The following is a 15,024-nucleotide window of genomic DNA, read 5'->3' as shown; positions in this document are numbered from 1 at the left end:
CGGGAACAGAAGCGAGCGGTAGCAAAATTCAGTATGTTAATTAGTTAAATAGCAAAGTTACTGCGAAAAAAGCAATGGGAAAGAGCGAAGTTCACGGGAACCCGTACGTGACTGTCAAAGATTTGATCGTAAAAGTTAAGATTTCGATTACACACCGTTGGATTAGTGTTGTTGAAGAGAAATTTATTAGAACATTTGTTTATTTCTTCCGTTACTAATATTCACCTGTCCGCACAGGAAGATGAGGCTATACGAGAGTTATGTTTACGTTGTGAAGCAAGATTGACTGTTTGGGAAGATACTATTGTAGCAGTGGGAGCAGGCATTGCCCGAGAACTAACAGGAACAAAAGTGCGAAAATTATTTTCTAATTTTTAGGCATAAGGAGAACGATACATTCTTCCAGAAAAACAAATTCCTAATTTATGACCATTGGTTCAGTTTATAGTGCATATGTGCAGGTTTAGAAGACAGGAATAACTAGCAGTTTAGAACTATATTCTAATAACAATTGAAAGACAAAAGAGGGCGCATTGCGTTGGAATGAGTTGCAATTTTTATCCAGTTGATTAATAATTTTAACTATTCATTTGCGTTAGTAAAGGAAAACTATGCTGAAGGAGCATTATTGACGTAGTCGTAGAACAGTTCGATGTTGAGAGAGACACGGGAACGGGGACGGGGACAAGAAGTAATTAAGTAAAGAAAATATATATATATACACACACGTAAAATATACATATACAAAATCTATTGAAACTTTATGACGGTGGAAATGTAACTAACCCTGTGGGAAAAAGGGGGTACACATACAGCATGCTCCTAGGGAAGAGTCTCCGTATATGGGGACCCCTTTCGCCAGGCTAGCAGCCGCATTCTTCCAACGCCTAGAACATACTCAGAGCGAAGCCAATAACGAAAGTATACTCAAAAATCATCACCACTATGCAGCACCCAGAGAAAAAAGCAGCTAGCGCCCCATTAAGTGACAACACACTCGTAAGCGTAAATACCAGCAGTAAAGATGCATAGATCGTAACCATATATACACGACACGGAGACACTCACACTCGATAGATAACGATAGCGCTTATTATGATGATGTTAATGAAAAAAACCCAATGATTCCTTTGACAGCATAGGTATCGTCGTTATTTGCCGAGTTGAAGATAATAAAACCGAAATTGCAATAATCTGATAAAACAAGACACACACTAAATCAAACCAATAAGTCTCATTTTATAACGAAACACCTCACCAGCGAACAACAGCATACCGATCGGAATAGTGGGGGGAATAATGACCACAAACCAGCGGAAACATAAATACACCAACGTCTACCATTTCTACGACGATATACCTAGCAATTAAATATGCCGTAGCGCGCAAGAGACTAACAGTTAAATAGGTTTAAATCATCCAAAACATAGACTCGACATAGACTTAATCGGATCAGCATAGGCAAAATGAAACAATGATGGTGTAGAGAACAATGGAGCAAACCGAACAGTAACAGAGTAACAAAATATACGGTATTTATTATTAAACTCGTTTCGTGTGTTGCTTGTTGTTTTGTTTTTGCAGTAAATCACCAACTTAAACTTTTGCATTCTAAAGATGATGCACTGGGCACTGGATACATCGGAATGTGCGTTGGCCAACGTATCCTCAACACGTACCTCAACGGACTGCTTCATCCACGCATGCAGGTTCTAATCTTTAAAGAACACTCACGAAGCATACTAATGTATTGTGCTCATGTTGTTTCGAACATTTTGTATGTTTACGTAACAGATACATTAATTTAAATGCTTACAGGCTACCGTACTTAAATTAATTAATTTACTGTTTTTCAACTAAATCTTCTTCAAACAACCATTCCACTAGCGTTCCAAAACTAGTGTTGCACAAGTAAATGTTTTTGTTCCAATTAGCGAAGCGGTGAGGTAGCTCTGTTGCCGGACGTTGTTTCGACTTCTCCTGAATTATGTACACAAATGTTCGAACACGCAAATTGTCGTTGGTAACGGTATGAAGGTAATAAATAATTTGCTAGAGCTGTGCTAGAGCAATGAATAATTTAACGTTTATTGGGCAGTCAGCAAGTGCCGTGCAACAATGTTGAAGTTTTGTTTTCTAAATAGCATGAAAATGACCATGTGTTTGTGGGTTTTGATATATTTTCTCTGGAAACTTAAAATGATCAAGGTTTACGTGCTACTTATTAAAAAAACTTCATTCTACTACTTAATACTAAACTAGAGCAAAAGACTAACAAATCGTTAACATTAGCCCTTCCGAAGAAGGGATAAAATCAATAAAACCTAACCTTCAGTCACACAATCCCTTATGTTGCGAAGAAATTGAAACGAATTGTGGCACATTTTATATTTTTTTGATGATGGTATCGTGTGATGATCTTGAAATATTCGCAAAAGTAGACTTAGCAGTAGTCTTACAAAAGAACAGTTTATAGCTACGAGTCAAAACTAATACTACGAGTCACACATGGAAAAGGTTCGCAAGTCCTTTTTGCACTTTCGTTAACGATAGGTTGTTGTGAGGAGCTCACTGTTTTGGTTTCATTAAATGCGTTCAACATCCGGCAGCCGCCTCTGGTCAGCCTTACATTGACTCGTTTGGCAAGGTTTTGTTCGACTCGGGTTCCGTTTCGCTATCCACCCGACTGCTAGAAGGTTCCGGTTCGTTCAGACGGGCGCTCTGTCGAAGGAGAAAATAGAAACGTTACACTTCGCCCTTCCACGTTACGCGGGCTGTTGGGGTGCTGTGCCCGGTATCCTACCTCTCGTTGATGCTTTTCCATCTCCTCTTTGGTGGCTCGCTTGAAGAAACCCAACCGGTAGAGTCCGTACGTGATGGCCACGAGTACCAGAAGACCACCGACCGCCGACACAATGTACACCCAGACGGGTGTGCTGGTGTCGGAGTAGCGGTACACGACCGTGAACGGGTTGGAGCGTGACAGCTGGAACCGGGCCGCTCCGTCTGGCTCGTCCCGTTGAATGTCGCCCAGCATCAGGAGGGCAAAGATGTCCTCTCGCTCGAGAAACGCCTCATCGATCGCGTCCAGATCGATTTGAAAGGCGAGCGTGATCACGATCGGCACGTTGGTGGGGCGGAAGAGATCGACGGCGATGTTAAGCCGTGCGCACTCGGCGACTGAGTCTTCATCCTCGATGCAGCTGAACAGGAGCGTCCTATTGCCCGGCAGCCCCAGCGTAGAAGCATCGATCACGCTCGACAGACGGCTCGCGGGGTGAACCGATTGCCGGGAGAGTTGATTCGTGTAGCGGTTGAAATTGGAAGAGGTGTGCGTAGAATCCGACACATCGCGACGGCGCCTGCGGTGGAACGATATCGTGTCCTGCTCGTGTGGTGAACTGTTCTCTCCTGTCCACCCGCCATACAATCCGCCGCCGGCACCCGACATGAGCACGAAATCACTCGGTTGACGGTGCAGATCCTCCACGTTGACTACCGGGGATGGTTCGATCGTGCTGTGCACGATCGGATTGGGCAGCAACACGGTATCGTTCTGGGTCCAGGTGTAATCGAGCGTCTTGTAGCTATAGTAACCGGTCACTACGATATCGTTGAAGTTGATGATCTTAAACGTTTGCCCCGAGCTGGGCTTGTGGTACACGAGTGGCACGTCGAGCGTGAACGCCAGGTTTCGGAACACGCTCGGACCGTTATTGTGCAGCTGCAGCTCGTACTCCACCGCGACCATTCCGCGCTGCTTCTCGAGATGCACCTCCGGGACGGAGGATTTTCTGCAAACAAAGACGAACGTGGATTGTCATAAGGCGCAATCGCTTCTCCGCGCGGCTCCGTGTGGACCAACTTACCCGACGATTTCGATGTCACTGAATTCTTTGAGCGGTAGAACCGTTTCATGGAAATTGTCTCCGGGGACCGACTCTTCGCTTGAGCTGAGTGCTTCCGCTCGGATCTCAGCCGCCGTAGCAGCTTCCAGCTTCGTCATATCGAGGATCAACGTGTACTTCGAGGTGTAGGATGCTTTCAGCGGTAGCCCGTTGTTAAGATCGCACAACACGTTCACACCGTCGGACGTAACCGTTTGGCGGCACTCGGAGGTGAGCTTCGCTAGGGTCAACCTGGTCGGTGTTAGCGTTACATTGAGCTGCGGTAAGTACGCGTTCTCGCCCGCATTGTGCACCGTAAACTCGATCGACGCCTTCTTCGTACTGCCCAGCACGTATCCAGCGTCACCACCGGCAATGTCCAGCCAGCGAGCGGACAGTCGCAGATCCGAGACGCACACTTCGCCTTGGCAGCCCGTTTTGAACGATATCTTCCGGATGACATGGGCCGGCAGTGTGGGATCCAGTAGGGCACAGTGAGTACAGAACGCAGATGCCGCTGCTTCGGTTGGAGGTTCGGCCAGCAAGTGGTACGTCAGCTCCATCACGATCGGTCGGTAGATGCTGGCCGCTGTCGCTTTAAGGGCTGCTCGGACCGGCTGGCACTGCTCGGTGGCGTCACGCAGAGTGACGGTGTTGTTGTACTTACTGCCGGAACCCAGGAGAGTCACCCGGCCGAGTTGGGCATCCACGGAGAGACTGTAACCGAGCTGCACCGGATACTGGAGGCCCGCGGTGAAACTGGCACTCAGACACACGGAAAGCTCGAACGAAGTGTCCTCGAGAGACAGCTCCCGCTTGGTGGACGATACTTCCGCCTCGATACGGACCACCGGATATGTGCGGTACACGTACACCGTTTCCGCGTTCGGGGAGCCGATCGCGAGATCATTGTAACCGTTCCGGTCGATGTCGGTTCCGCGCGAGATCGCGTGTCCAAACATGGCGTTCCCAGGCCACGCCAGCTCGTTGGTGGGTGCCGTCAACCGTTGACTCGCCTTCGATTGCAGCCCATCGACGGAACCGAGGAAGATGTAAACCACACCATTTCCTTCGAACGGGGCTCCGACGGCGATGTCTGAAAGTGCGATGAGAAATTTTAGTGGTCAATAATAATGGAACCCACAAGAAACACCATCCACCACGCCTTACCGTTGTAGCCGTCCATGTTGATGTCACCGATCTTGGCCAAACTCGTACCGAACCGGCCACCGAGATCGTACGACGAGGTTAGCTTCGTTTGCAGCTGAAAGTTTAACTGACCCTCGTTCCAGTGGACGTACACCGCGCCACTCTCGTAATCGCCCGTCCGGCTGTGCAGCGGTGCTCCGATAGCTAGATCCGGAAACCCGTCACCGTTGAAATCTTCGGCAAGCAGCGAGTAACCGAAGTATTCGCCCTGCTGCTGGCCCGGAAAGGTAAAGTGCATCCTGAGCTGTGTCTCGACGAACGCCGAGTCCGCGTTCAGGATTTCGAAGATAAACACCTCGCCGACTTGGTCGTTCGATTGGGGCGCACTCGCCACGTACAGAAGCTTCTGGTCCGGCCCCAAGAACCGGCCGGAACTGACGGCGTACCCAAAGTACGAATCGTCCTTGACGCGGTTAAAGTACGGATTCGGCACATCGCTCACGTAGCTCACGATCTGGCGCTTGTGGCGGTTCGTTGGGCGCCGATTGCCGGGAGGCGAATCGCGCCGACTGAGTCCTCCGGCGTCATCCGTGACACGCCGCCGGTACCGCACGACGGTGCCGCGCCAGTTGAACACCCCGGGCGCTCCGATCAGAATCTCTTCGCCGTCGTCCGTCACGTGCACGCTGATGCCCTGCTCGCCGTACATGTAGTAGTAGTACTGGCCAAGGGCGTCCTTGTGTAACTGTTTTTCTGCAAAGTTTAACGCGAAGTGTAAGCAACTCGGGAGGAGCAGGAATATTGTTGATCAAATCGCTTCCGTACCTTTCGCCCGCAAGGGCACAATCTTCCGGATGTCTTTCGGTGCGTCACCTTCGGTCCCATCGACTACGTAGCAGAGGCCGTGCAGAAGGTAGTACTCGGTCAGTTCGCTGATCATTTTCGGGGCACACACCACGAGCCGATCGCCGTCCGCACCGTGCCCGTCCATGCTGCCGCCCAGCATTTGGAAGTCCTTTTTCTCCGAGTTGTAGGCAAAGTCCGATTGCTCCTGTTGCGTGTTGCCGAGCCGATCGAAGTAGTACGGTGCACAGTGGCCATCGCTGAAGCGACACCGATAGATGGCACCGGTTTCGTTGACCTTCCGCTGCGCCGGCAGATCCGACTGTGCTCGTGGTGCACCGACAACCACACTGGAAGGGAAATAACGATGAAGAAGGGTCAGATATTGGGATTCGTAACATCGCCAAAAAGGACATGGAAGATGTCGGGCATCGTTGGGGCAGTTCTTTGCATTATATTTCTGCAAATAATCACATTATCTATCGGTTTATATGTAAAAGAAAGTCGTGTTAGTTCAAGACCAATTCAAGAACGGCTGAACCGATTTGGTTGAAAATTGGCGGAGAAGTAGCTTAGAACCAGGAGACGGACATAAGATTTTTTACCCCGTTCGACCGCGTTCCAGTGAGGTCACTATATAACGTGCTAAAAACGCATCTGCCATGGAATAACGGAATAACGGATCGATAACTGGTCCCCGCAATTTGGACCCAAGACAATTGATCCCAGTAACCGTATACAAAATTACGTTTAGCTGTCATTTTTATAACTGTGAAAATTGAATTATAAATTTTGTCGGAAATCAATAATCATGAGAAATTTATGTTCTCCGTTAATCATAATTAACAATGCCGCCACCAAGACGGTCGAACCTTTCACGACAAAGCCGTAATGCAAGAAGGATACAAAACATTGCGAATGAAACGACTGTAGAAGAACAAGAAATTGCCAGTGAAGAGCGGCGCGTTGATATGGCTCGACTTCGTGCTTCTCAATCACAAGAGCAAAGCGAGGCATCCTGTGAAATGGATCGGTTGGCAGTGCAAAATCGTCGAGCAACAAGATCAACATGTAAGATGATTTTCAACGCAACAGAAGATGCTACCAGATTTGTAAAGTGTTGATTTGAATCGAGCACCGTTTCGATACGATTGCAGCACTGAATGCGAAACCCAACCCAACAATGAAAAATACAACCAGAATCGTTAAACCGTCGTTAGAATTTTCTTCATTTTCCGCTGGAATTGGAAATAAATCGGCCACCGAAAGAAATAGGCAAGGAAAGTCAGGTAAGTCTCGTTACGATGCACGAAATAAAATCAGTTTCCGTCGGAAGCTTCAGGGAAAACATTTGGGAAAATGCTACCCGTGCTTTTCTTCTCGACCGATCGCATGCTGCGCTACTTCTTAACCATTCGGCAGGCCCGAAAAAATCCGAAAATCTGCTCTCCTAGTCAAATCTCGTCTAATCTCCTCCCGAGTTTCGGATTTTTTCGGATCTTACAAACGTAACATAAAATTGATTGTATACTTCGAGTTGTTTGCGAACAAATCGAATCAAATTACGCAGGTGGGAATTTTTGGAAAGGGGAAATGCTTGACACCTCTCCCCACTTTACAAAGGGTGGCTCCCATACAAAATCTGGGTAAATTTCAGCAAAACTCGTATAATTTTCAAGCAATTTGATCCAAATTCAGCTGGTGCGAGTTTTGCTTCAGTAACCCATGGCGCCCTCACTTGCCCCGAAAAACGAAACTCGCTTTTGGAAGATCATGCCTTTTTCAGCCAAAAAGGGGTGGAACGACCATTGATTAATTCCGACCATGATATTAATTATTCAAATTTGACCGCTACTAGCTAATTATTTGAATGATATTTGTAAAACGGCGGCATAGCTCAAGAGCTCTAGGTGTGCCACACATACGGACACAGGATGGCACATTAGCGTTCATTATGACGATGTTATTAACTTGCAAACGTCCTTATAGCATGACACCGTTGTTATCCCCGTGGGAGGTGTGCGCCTGGTCGAAATTGAAAGTGGAGCCCAGACACTGGGGTACTCTTTTTCCGTAGGTAGACATATTACAGTGAACTGGTGTGTAATTCGCTAATCGCGGGGCTTGACACATAGGTGCGTGAGCTGATGAAAATGCGATCAATTGTTTTTTGGAAAAATATAATTATTCATTAACGGTTTCTTTAATGGTGCTACACTATTGTGACCTTCTCAAAGTGCCGGACTTGCCGGTTTTAGTTGAGATTAAACTACCATCAGTGTATTTTTCCTAACGCCGTTCTCTCAACTATGGTCCGAACTGTCAACAGTCACAAATTCAAGTTTGCTTTATAAATGTTCAATCTTTTAAAAATATTGTTTAATTGCAAACGTCCAGTTTAAGCATTATAAACCATGGTTTCTATCAATACTCGGATAGCCAAGCAACTTGACATTCTTTGTGTTGCACCGAGTCTTACTGATAACTGCTACAATCGATGTGCTGATTTTGATAAGGCTGCAGCACTCTGATGAGTAACCTTCCGTTAGTTCCGTTTATAAAGCACATACTTTTATAAGTCGTGTATATAAGTTAGGCCTAGTAGGCAGTTTCGTAAAAACTCGAAAATGTTCAAGCTATTGTTAAACAGCTTGTATCGCGTTGTTTCAATGTACGTTGCACCGCATTCCATTCAACTATGGAATGGTCCTGAGTGGTTGGTGGCTTCTTTGGCATCGGTGAGACTGCAACACATTCAATAAAACATTAGCGAAACAAAGATGATTCGATCAGTTCATCGTTTAAAGTATTACGACCCATCAGGAAGGAATTGATCACTCCTAGCTGACCTTCGAGTGCTCCATGTCCCATTTACTGAAGGATCTCCGTTTTCAAAGATGGAGTAGCTCCACAACGACTGCGTGATGCGTATGCAAACAAAGACATTTCTAACAGCAAAAAAGTCCAGCTTTCTCTTCGACGCTTACTTACCCTGCTGGGCGCAGATTGAGCGAATATCCAAAGTACGAACTTCGAACTTTGTCCACGTAGGTGGTAAGGGATGGCTCCCGGAACACATAGTTTGGCTGTGGCGAGACGTTAAAACCGGAACCGGAACGTAGCAGATCGATCAGCACCAGAGCCACCGACGTCAGCACAAACTTCGCCGTCGCCATTGCGTCCCGATTTCTGGGCTGGTAATGGAATATTTAAATCGTTTCGGCTCTTCTTCCTCGCATCAGCAATCCGATCCACCCAAACTGAAACACTAGAGCCACACCGGACCGCAGCGTGGACAAACAAACGAACGGACACGGACCACGCACGGATGGATTCTGTTACGGTGATCTCCTCTGGTGGTGATCGATTTGCTTTTTTGCTTGCCCCGAAACACACACACGCTCCACTATATCCGCTTCGTTTCACATGGCTGCAAAGGAAAACATAACCTTTAATTAACTTCTCAACAAAGGGTTGGCTTTTAAGGCATCAGTTTCGCTATCATTTGACGTTTTGTCCCGTAAAAGGTGTGACATCTTCATAAGGATCATCGTGAGGTTCGGCGGACGTTAATGTATTTTTCATAAGGGTTTTTGTTTGATTTCTGTTGGTTTGCTTTCCTACGTCTTCGCGGAACGTCACGGCGTTGTGATTGAATTATCACGCTTTTGAAGAGTGCTTGAGTTTGGTTCTATTGTTTTTTTTTTTTGGCGATCATCATGGTAATTGATTTTGTGACACAGACAGAGACGTGACACGTATTTTTTGCGACGGCCACAACAATGATTCAGAGCGCGCACTGGACCACCAAATAGGCGAGCACGCAGCGCGAAGCAGGTTTGGCTTCTTGGTGAATCCGTCAATCCGTTGTGGCGTTTTTGAATGAGTCAACACCGACTGCTCACTAGCCGCGGCACACGGGACGTACGGGAATTTCGATCACCCCGAAACCGGATATGGTCCTGGGGGCTTGCAGCACACTCTGATCTTCATTTTGACACGCAGAACGGAGACGAAGTTCATGATCGCGTGCCTTGCGTCTCACTTGTGGATTTTTGAAATTCACCAATGTCACTTTCGCTTCAAAAGCCACCTAATTGGCCGCCAACTTTGGTGACAAATTAAACTGCTGACACTGCAGAAGGGCCACACCTTGCTCGAGGATCCGCGGACCACGGCGTTACGAAATATTAATTCGATAGCAATGTGCCGCAAAGTAGAGCAATGTGCAAAGGAAAACATACACCATATGCACACACACACACCGCACACAGAGGTAACCGCTTCAAGATAAGACAACACACTTCAGTTGCCGGATAACGCAAACAGCTCACTTTTTTCCGATAGTAACTAAACTTCGCGGCGTGCCCGCGCGTGGAGATGTAGGATACGTGACGGTACGGTCGGGTTTGTGTTTTATTTTTCTTCCTCCAACTGTACGCCGTTAAGTCGACTCGACACTTCAAAGGCCGTTCCGAACCCGTCGAAGTCTCCGGCAGCATTGAGCAAGCAGAAAACCGCGCCATCCGTCGAAGTCCGCGAGCAACAGTACGCAGCTAGTCCAAGGCAGCACGGCAGAGAGAAAGAGCGAGAGACATTAGAGTGTGATAGAAGTTTATGACGTCATCGGTATTCGTTGGCGGCACGACCGGTTGACTGGGCTGCTGTGGTTGCGGGCAAGGTGTTGATCCGTAAACAAAAAATACCCGTAAACCGTAAAACACCACTGAGTTTGAGGGGGACCACTTTGGAACCACTTAGCAACCTCATATGTTAAAAAATGTTAACAGGTTGTAGAATAATCCAAAATTTGGGTTTAGGAAAATGGCGTAATTTAAATAGATGTGCTAGAGATGTAAAATGTAGTTTCACTTTTCGAAAAGTTAAAACAAACTGAATCAGCCAACCGAATAAGGCAAATATTGCGTGCCCTGATTGACTTCCTTTGAAACGGATTGATATATCGTCTTTCAGCTTCCAGTCCGACAGTGACAAAAATCAATTGAACAGTCAATTATTCAATTATCGCTTCTCGGATTCACCAAGAAGCCACACTGCTTCTGTGCTTTGAACACGAAGCATGTTGTGTCGTTCGATGGTTTCGCGGTATAAGCAAATGCGTAACTAAATTCATTCATTGCATTTATATTTTCTATAATATGCAGCGCAGCATTTTGTAAAGATGTTCCACCTTAAAATTGTTCACCTAAACCTGATTCAAAACTGGACACACCGTTCCTGTTTTTGATTAAGCCTTTTCGTTTATCAAGTTGCACGTTTTAATGCTGCTTTTCGTGATTTTTCGGCCTAAACATCGATCGATAACATGAAAGCAGGTGATTCAAGGTAATCTTGAGTGTATTGTAACCTCCACAGCAACACGGGGGTGTTCCGCATCGTCATGAATCATTCAAAACTGTTAGCCAATTAAGTGTGGCCACTTTTACCTTTCGTTTCCGCGGTCACCAAGCGATCGCTGGGTTTTCTTGGGCGTCGAAAGTGACGACGATTTCTGCGAACAGCGAGGGCTCGTGCCGATGACTCACGTCGCGGCACCGCGTATGAATATCACAACGACATTCTTGCTCCGTGTTGCATTTTAGCGCGCACCTTAAGACGGCGAACACAAACAGCGATCACCACACGACGACGGAGCATTGATAAGAGCTTGCAGGGGCATTCAAATGGCTGTCGCGTATTTAGGTTCTAATTGATTTAAGGGTGTCAAAAGTAAACAAGTAATTTTGTTTTCGTTAGTTCTAGGTGCAGTGCATTGGAAATGCTGCGAAACGTTTAAAAGATAAAAGCTTTTGTCTGTCAGTCACTCTTGCATGCATTCTTTTGCAGTGAGGTTTACAACTCACTATCAGCTTCCGGTGGCGATATGTTTCCTTTAGTGGCGGTGCTGGCTATCATGGCGGAGATAAAGTTACAGTGGTGAAGCAGTTCTTTAACTGTCACCTCAAAATACAGTGTTGCTTTTGACCAAAAATGATAATTTGACAACGCATGCGGCTGCGATGCAGCAGCATATCGAAGTTCAACAGAGATGGAAGGAGAGAGAGAGAGAAAGTTTTCATGTACTTTGTATCAACCTTCTAGATTTTTAATTATGTTTGTTTACTACACAATGATAGAATTAATGCGAGTTGCTCGGAGGATAAAGAACAAAAAGTAACAGAAAGAAGCTTTATGATTAAGTCGTTTACTGCTGATCAACCTATAGCGGTCCACCTACAACGTATCTTTGACAAGCAGACCACAAGCTAAAGTGCCCCAAAGTAACCTTGGTATAGAAAATGAATTGTATATTATCTGCTCGGCCATCTTTCAGAGTGTTTTCTTCAGTTTCTTGTTTAACGAAGATAAGAAAAAAGTACTTCAGTAAGGACGATGATTTGTTCTATTCAATGAAATAGCACCACTAAAATGAAAACTGTATAGAAAAGGATGGTCTTAAACAATCATTCTTCAGCTTTTAACAATCAACAGTTGTAAGACTAGACTTATTTTATCAACACTAAGCCGATGGGAGGAAGGAAAAGGATTGAAAAGTGAAAAAGTATGAAATCTATTAAGCTATAAGAGATACTGACTCATTGGTCAAGTTATAATTTAACACCAAATCATGAATATCTTAATTAGATCACTGTGTCTTTCGGTATAGCTTTAGTACGCTTATAGACGACGGTTTTAACAACTGTTTCCGTGGTGTAGTGGTTATCACATCCGCCTAACACGCGGAAGGCCCCCGGTTCGATCCCGGGCGGAAACAGATGAAGTTTTTTGGCATGGGAGGGTAGTGTGGGTGGTACGGGGTTTGATTATCTTGAGTTCCGTCCGATGATCTCGGTTCTGCGCCGTTTGTGCACCGCAGCATCCTTGCCGTCGTTGGCCATCATCCTTCGGGAGCACTCTGCGGCGGGTCCCCGATCTCACTACGCGGCCCACCTGCATACCTCCTCGTCCTGCTCCGGTTGCTCTTTCTCGTCCTCCTGCCGCTGCTTCTGCTGCCACCTGCCACCACCGTACAACACATCGCCGGTGTCCTGCAGCGTGGTTACAGCTCGTGGAACAGCATCTACTGGAACCGCCTTTACTTTTCTGTCGCTGGTCTGCGGGTATAGGAGAGAAAATTCGTTAGCAGTCAGTCAGTGCTCCCCAACCACGCCCGGCCCGGTTCATCCGTTTTTACCCTGGGAGTTTGGCTCGGGTAGATTATCACGCGGCACCAGATGCATCACTGTCGTTTTGCCTAACGGTAGCCCAAGCGCCCCTAACGTCACGTTGCAATGCAGAAAGCGTCCCTGGAAGATGAGTCTTAAGATTTCCGCCTTCGCCACCGCTTCCGCTTCCCAATCTGTGAAAGACGCAAAAAAGGGGAGCATAAGAGACAGGAACAAAACATTTGTTCCACGGCTACTGTCGATTGTAGTAGTCCCGATTTAAACGCCCCGTGTCTTAACGGGTTCCATGGTGTAATGGTTAGCACTTTGGACTCTGAATCCAACGATCCGAGTTCAAATCTCGGTGGAACCTTCGATTTTTTTTTTTTTTTCTTAGGACAGGATTTGTTTTATGGATTTGTTTTATGTTATGCGTTGGAAACGCCAGACTTTGCTCTCTCTGAGCGAAGCCAACCCTTCTGATTCGGATTTTTCGCGTTTCGGATTCTCCAAAAGTACTGAACCAATCCACGTGAAATTTTACACAGCGCAGTCTTGTGACACCGGACAGTGAATACAGGACAGTGCAACCCTTCCAAACCTCCCAGGAGGGGTGGCTCCCATACAAACGTAACATAAAATTCAGCATAGTTCAAGTTGTTTTCGAGCAATTTGATCCAAATTCAGCTGGCGCGAATTTTGCCATGTATCCAACGGGAAGTGAGAAAGAAAGATGATTAGATTCGTCACCAGGAAGTTCGATCCTCTGAAACGCCGGATCATCGAGAAATGAGAATAAAATTAAGCGTGGCGACCCACGCCGAGAACAGGTACGTTACGTATAAATACGGCCGGGTCCGTTCTTCTAAGATTAAAAAAAAACATTATTTCGTAACGTCCTTTACTTGTTTGATTGTACAAGGTGGAGCTCCTTGAAGAAACACATTTCTTCTTACACCAGAGACTCCATCTATCGCAGTAGGTGGACAAGGACATGACATGATTATTCCAAAGGAGCCGCGCTAGATGCACGCGACTCTTGCACGCTTCCATTTCAGCTTCGGCCGTTTCGACACTATTTAGATATGATTGAAACAACGTTTTCAGACTATAATGAAGTGTTTTATGCTTTACTTATAAACCGCGTGTTATAATCGGTCAATGTAAAGCCATGCCAAGTTCTCAATGACAGTCAGCTTCAGTAACTGACTATGGGGGGGTAAAATAAGTAAATAAAGTAAATGGGTAGTCTTGAACAAGCTATCTTTAGGTTTGAACAATAAACAGCTGTAAGTCAAGTTATAATTTAACAGTAAAACATGGATATCTTAATTAGATCACTGAGTCTTAGTACTCAGCTTTAGTACGCTTATAGACGACGGTCTCAACAACTGTTTCCGTGGTGTAGTGGTTATCACATCCGCCTAACACGCGGAAGGCCCCCGGTTCGATCCCGGGCGGAAACAGAAAAACCTTTTTTGGCATTTTCTCGCTTGGATGTAGTACTTCTATTTCGATTTTTTGTATGTCTTCCGTGTCAATATGCCGTAAAAATAAGTACATTCCGGCATTAGCTGCATCCAGTTTCTTTGGGTAACATAAATCGATTAACGTACACGTTGGTTTAACAATACATCGTCAGCTTTTATTATGCTTCACCATGTCATCCGTAGTCACACGCACGGCTCACATAGTTATCCTCTTGTGTGTGGGTTTTCTTCTATTTTTTGTCACAATATTTTACCCCTCCACGGCTTCGTTTTACCTACATCTGCCACTATCATCACTTGCGGTTCACCCACTTGGCCGTGTCTCGCCACGCGCCGCCTTTATCTGGTTGCTACATTTTGCTACACTGTTTTGTCTTATCACTTCTAGTACGCAGTAGATACACAACACGTCCATTTTGAATATGCCAACACATTTGTTTCTAACACCCATCCTATCCGAGTTCCATTTACCTATTTGTATCTTCGTAC

General features: G+C 46.1%; 1 protein-coding gene and 3 non-coding genes across 4 annotated transcripts; 3 read left to right on the top strand and 1 right to left on the bottom strand.

Annotated features, from left to right (window-relative positions):
* Window positions 1-2,625: 2,625 nt before the first annotated feature.
* On the bottom strand, window positions 2,626-9,055 carry LOC128270471 (integrin alpha-PS3-like). The gene is made up of 6 exons (XM_053007874.1): window positions 8,871-9,055; window positions 5,862-6,229; window positions 5,058-5,789; window positions 3,870-4,983; window positions 2,804-3,794; window positions 2,626-2,721 (listed from the first exon to the last, which is right to left on the bottom strand). Exons 1-6 carry the CDS (start codon window positions 9,053-9,055, stop codon window positions 2,626-2,628), a joined length of 3,486 nt encoding a protein of 1,161 aa, XP_052863834.1.
* Window positions 9,056-12,581: 3,526 nt separating this feature from the next.
* Trnav-aac (transfer RNA valine (anticodon AAC)) lies at window positions 12,582-12,654 on the top strand. The gene has a single exon. It is a non-coding gene; the product is annotated as a tRNA-Val (tRNA).
* A 692-nt stretch (window positions 12,655-13,346) lies between these two features.
* Window positions 13,347-13,418, top strand: Trnaq-cug (transfer RNA glutamine (anticodon CUG)). The gene has a single exon. It is a non-coding gene; the product is annotated as a tRNA-Gln (tRNA).
* Window positions 13,419-14,438: 1,020 nt separating this feature from the next.
* On the top strand, window positions 14,439-14,511 carry Trnav-aac (transfer RNA valine (anticodon AAC)). The gene has a single exon. It is a non-coding gene; the product is annotated as a tRNA-Val (tRNA).
* The last annotated feature ends 513 nt before the right edge of the window (window positions 14,512-15,024 follow it).

This window comes from Anopheles cruzii, chromosome 3 (genome assembly GCF_943734635.1).
Source record: "Anopheles cruzii chromosome 3, idAnoCruzAS_RS32_06, whole genome shotgun sequence".
Lineage (NCBI taxonomy): Eukaryota > Metazoa > Arthropoda > Insecta > Diptera > Culicidae > Anopheles > Anopheles cruzii.
This window is presented reverse-complemented; position numbering and strand designations above follow the sequence as displayed.